General features: G+C 30.9%; 1 protein-coding gene across 8 annotated transcripts; it reads left to right on the top strand.

Moving 5' to 3' along the window:
- The first annotated feature begins 237 nt into the window (after nt 1-237).
- On the top strand, nt 238-4,158 carry LOC108460149 (bifunctional UDP-glucose 4-epimerase and UDP-xylose 4-epimerase 1-like). Of its 8 annotated transcripts, XR_008280353.1 has the most exons (8): nt 260-416; nt 576-646; nt 728-789; nt 1,488-1,558; nt 2,457-2,756; nt 3,411-3,493; nt 3,638-3,729; nt 3,855-4,158. XR_008280353.1 is itself a non-coding variant. In XM_017759515.2 (6 exons), exons 4-6 carry the CDS (start codon nt 3,359-3,361, stop codon nt 3,943-3,945), a joined length of 318 nt encoding a protein of 105 aa, XP_017615004.1. In that variant the 5' UTR covers nt 469-646; nt 728-789; nt 1,488-1,558; nt 3,353-3,358; the 3' UTR covers nt 3,946-4,158. The 8 variants fall into 8 exon arrangements, 2 of the variants coding, with proteins under 2 accessions (XP_017615004.1, XP_017615005.1); XR_008280352.1 differs by having other exon boundaries at nt 238-416; nt 1,488-2,756; XR_001867489.2 differs by lacking the exon at nt 2,457-2,756 and having other exon boundaries at nt 279-416.
- The last annotated feature ends 770 nt before the right edge of the window (nt 4,159-4,928 follow it).

Below are 4,928 nucleotides of genomic sequence, written 5' to 3'. Positions count from 1 at the left end.
TAAAGTACTCTCAAATAATATAACTTATTTTAATTACGGAATGACATTTTTACAAATTAACAATTGAGTTTGTGACCCAGTTGAGGATGACACCAACTCGATAAAACACTTAAATAATAGTATAGATGTTTATAAAAAAGTTATAGAAATAATTAAAATTTATTTAGAACAAAAATAATGTAATCTTTTTACTTTTTGGATTAATGTAAACACAATAATTTAAATATAAAATTGAATTTAGGGTCCGTTTGGAAGCCAGGAAAATATTTTCCTAGTTTTACGGTGTTTGGAAGCTTGAAAACATTTTTCCAAAGGGAAAATGTTTTACTAGACACGGGTAAAATGACCTTCAAGTTGGGAAAAATGTCTTACTGATTTCATTTCAGTAAGACATTTTCCATTTCCTCTTCATCCAGGTAAGCCTTTTTTTCTTCCATTCTTCAACTTTAAGCTTTCTTTTTCTTCCATTCTTCAACTTTTTCCATCTCCTTTTTCATCCAGGTAATCTTCTTCTTCTTCCGTTCTTCAAATCTCTTCCTTTTTTCCTTAGTCCGTCGCATATCTTCTCTTCTCAGGCAAATTTTACACGCTGCTATTTCGTTTCCTATCTTCCCATCTTTCTCAGGATCTCATTCCTCTTCGCAAGGTATGGCATCTTCTTTAATTCTACTTTTTCATTTTGTTTTGGTGATGGGTTTTGTGATGTGGGGTTGTGGTTCTGGTGCAGGAACTGATATCAGTCGACTGATATCACTGGTGTCAAGAAGCAAGGCTTCCCTTGCCTTAGAGGTATGCATCAATGCATGCCATTCATGAACCTTAAAATACTAAAAATTTCTTTGGCGTAATTATTTACTGAATTCAACAGTGCAAATTGATTTGATTCTACTAATTTGATTCAGAAGTGTTTACCAAGTAAAATTAAATAACCATTGGATTGATAAAGTTGTTAAGATGGTGATGTCAATGTACAAGTCTCCTCTTCTGGTTAAGCAACTAGACTTTTCCTATGGGATAAAAGAGAAAAAGAATAGGCAGGCGAAAAAGGAATAGTGGAGAATCTTAGTTAATTGTAGAAATGATACTGGTAGATTTAGAGAATGGCAAGTGTTGTCTGCTGTTGTAATATCAAATAATTGGAAAGGGTAAGTTAGATTTTGTATGGTCCTTGGGGTTCATGTGCTACTTATGGAAGTTGATGGTGAGAAGGCGATGTGTATGTGATCATGATTGTCGAGATTATGTATCTAAGACTTGGTGAAGCTTGGAATCATCATTTTGCAATGGTAGAAATGTGAGTATAAGGGTGTAGTACCATTCTAATGATCCCTCCTGCAATCAAACAATTTAAAGTGAAAACACGGAGAGAGGGGCATTTGGCAGTTCTTTGGTTTTGTTGAGCCTTATTGCATTTGTTAAAAATTTTCAATGGTGTACTTTAGTTAGTTCAAATGTTTAATGGCTTCAATATATCATTTCTTTTCCAGGAATTAGGACGTTGAAATGCTTGTCATTCTGCTCTGCTAAATTAGTTGCGACTCTCATTTCTTGTTTAAAGGTGGGGTTAGTGGATTTTCTTGTATAAATTTTTTTTTTTTGCAATATATATCAGAATTCTCTGCTGTTAATTTTTTTACGTCCAATACAATCACTCTTTGACATGGATATAGTTCATTGCCTGTTTTCAACAAAGTGTTTCCTAACTGCCTGCCTATCTGTCTCTTGTTTTGGCTAATTAATATTTCTCATAATACCCATTGCTGTCATTGCAGAGTATTTTTATTTCTCATAATATGTAAAGAGATGATAGCAATGCCTTTTGGCTACCTTTTTATTCTCATGACCATTCATCTTGGTCAATTACATAAATAAAGAAAGTTGTCTATCACCACATTCCGTTTCATAATGAATCAACCTTTTTTTTTTTAAAAAAAAGAAAAGAAAAGAAGGAAGCATGGAATGGGTGATAAAGGCAGAAGCTTTACAACTCAAAGATGATGATGACATAGAGCTATGTTGTCTACTTATCTAATCATTCCATGCATCAGTTTGAAACCAAAAGCTTAATTAGGTTTGTTTGGGCCAAGACACGTGTTTTTCCGTTTATTATTATTTTCATCTCTTGGAGGTGGGATTAGGAAATGGGAATGTATTAGTACTCATTTTACATCAGCTGCTGTGCGCCACTGCATCTTTATCATCCAACATTTTATGTTTAAAGTATGCTTTGTTTAATAAACATATATAATTTCTCTCCATCTAGTGATACATTTTTCTATTTTGATTCTTAATTTTTATGTTTAAACTCACATTCATTTGAGACAGCATGCAGTATTGTAGTTTACTAGAAAACGAATGGAATTGATCCTGTTGTCTTACTTTGATGATTGTATTCCATTTTCTCCAAAATCCAAATAACTCTACCTATTTATTGAATTTTTGAGTGTTTGCCTTAGTTGTTGCTTATGGATGTATGAAGATTCTTGATGCACTCACCTCAAGAGAAATTGTGATTGTGGAAGTTGATGTGGAAAGTTGAAGAAAAAATTGGACAGGCTCCGAGGGATGTGATCAATTATATGGTTGAATTTATTTTAAAAGAAAAATCGAAGCCCTTCGTTTTCAACTTTGTCTTAACCGATCAGTATGAGCTGCAGTTTTTTTGTTATGATGTGGATATTGAGTGTTGGGTTTAAATGATTGCTTGATCTTAGCTTGGACTCAGACTAACATAGACTCAACTGTTAGTATTTAAGGTGAATTTTTTCTTTAATTTTTCTTTCATTTTTTTTCTTGATCGTAGTTAACCCTTGAAGAAATTATTGCTGAATAAACAAGATTGGTTTAATTCTAAAGCAAAAAATAAAAGCAATCCTTTTCTTAGCCTTTATTTACTTTTGTTAGGATTGAGCTCTGATTAGATATTTTGTTTTGGATTTAATTGTTGATTCATCTTTTTTCTATTATTTCTTCTTCGCCTTTATTTACTTTATTAGGATTGAACTCTGATTAGAGATTTTGTTTTGGGTTTAATTGTTTATTCATCTTTTTTCTATTATTTCCTGGCAGCTCCTTTGTTAGTGAATCTTGTTTCCATGTTAGTTTATTGTACGTTTTAGAAAGATCAGAAATCAAGGAGCTTGGGTTGTGTTATTTAATCAAGAATTGAGAAGAGAGGCTAGAAAATAATAGAAAAAAAAAAGAAGGGAATATGAGTGTGTTCATGTACAGTATCTGATAATAACTCCTTAGCTAATAGCTGAAAGCAATGGCCAATAAGAAATTAAGACTTGGCCAATATATGATCTGTGTGGTTACAAAAGGGAATTTAAGCTAACTTTCATCTCAACAGGTTGCTATGCCTGATTCTCTCCCTTTAGCTCCTTTTGTCAATTTTCTTCTTTTTCTAGGCTGCATTGCCTATAACCTCGGAACCAGCAGTGGTACATCTGTGCTTGAAATAGTTGCTGCTTTTGAGAAAGCTTCTGGAAAGGTTAATGCTATTTGTCAATTCCCATTCAACATCTATTTGTCAATTCCCATTCAACATCTATTTGCCAATTCCCATTCAACATTCTCTCTCGGCCTCGCTCTCATTTATGCTAATATAAAACTGTTGCTGCTGAAAATATTGCAGAAAATCCCCATTAAACTATGCCCTAGAAGGCTAGGAGATGCTACAGCTGTTTATGCTTCCACTGAAAAAGCTGAAAAAGAACTTGGTTGCAAGTATGTTTACAATCCCATCTTTTTTCTAATAGATTATTCAGTTAACATGGATAATCTTTCAAAAAGAATTTCCAATTACAGTACAAGATAGGTCCTTTTAATCTTAAGAGTCTGTTATATTGCAGAGCAAAATATGGTATAGCAGAGATGTGCAGAGATCAGTGGAAGTGGGCAAGCAACAATCATGGGGATACCAGTCAAAGACTTAGGCTTTAACTAAATACTAATTTTCTTCCCCAGTCTTTTAAAAATGTCTCATAGGGAGAATTAAGTGTACAAATACTTGTTTAATTTAAACAAAACTGATCTTTGATGATCAAAAGTTAGGATTTATCAAATGTTCAAAGATCTTGTAAAATTCCTCTGTGTTACATTTATAAGTCTTTGTAAGAGTGATGTTTTTATAATTTCTGAAGTTTAAAAAACAAATGGTTTTAAATTTACCGTAAGGAGTTGACCTAAACAATATTCCTTTCACCTTTGATCTTCAATCCTATCTATTGGTTGTCTCAATCTTATCTTTAATCAACTTTTTTTTTTCCAGGATCTCCATATTCACAAAAGTACAACTTAAAGAAACAAGTCGAATTTCAGTTTAATTGAAACAAGCAAAGACTTGAGAGGAAAAAGTTCGAACTAAAGAGTGGAGCAGGTAAATGAACCAGTGAAAGATGAAAGAGAACAACATGTCTAAAAATTATAAAAATTTAAGCTAATTTATTTATAAATAAATCATTGCAATATATGTAAAAATAATTTAAAATATAAATTTATTAATATATATAAAAATAGCTTTTTCGAAAAATATTTTTAGGAATTACATAACAATGAGAAAATATTTTACACAGCTTTATCCAAACACCAAAAAAGTAAATCATTTTCCGGAAAACATTTTACTTGGCAAACAAACGAGCCATATATTATTTATAAATGTGATAAATCTTATAAATAATAAAATTCATTTAAAATGGAAAATTCAATAATATAATAAATATTAAATGTTATATTAGTAAATTCAAAAGTTTCTTCAAATTCATGCTTTTATATATATTATTTTATGAATTTATATTTTCTAATTTATTAATTTTTTAATTTTTAAAAATATATATGCTAAGTAAATGAGAACTAGTCTAATTTATAATAAAATTCTATTAATTTTGAAAAATAGTGAAGATGATAAAATAACATTTAAAAAATAA

The sequence above is a fragment of the Gossypium arboreum genome, chromosome 3 (assembly GCF_025698485.1).
Source record: "Gossypium arboreum isolate Shixiya-1 chromosome 3, ASM2569848v2, whole genome shotgun sequence".
NCBI classification, from domain to species: Eukaryota; Viridiplantae; Streptophyta; class Magnoliopsida; order Malvales; family Malvaceae; genus Gossypium; species Gossypium arboreum.
This window is presented reverse-complemented; position numbering and strand designations above follow the sequence as displayed.

What these genes read in the sequence shown, in the direction of transcription:
- LOC108460149 (XM_017759515.2), top strand. Translation starts at nt 3,359, where the DNA reads ATGCCTGATTCTCTCCCTTTAGCTCCTTTTGTCAATTTTCTTCTTTTT. An exon ending in TTGAGAAAGCTTCTGGAAAG is followed by an intron (nt 3,494 to 3,637) that starts GTTAATGCTATT and finishes AAAATATTGCAG; the next exon opens with AAAATCCCCATTAAACTATG. An exon ending in GAAAAAGAACTTGGTTGCAA is followed by an intron (nt 3,730 to 3,854) that starts GTATGTTTACAA and finishes GTTATATTGCAG; the next exon opens with AGCAAAATATGGTATAGCAG.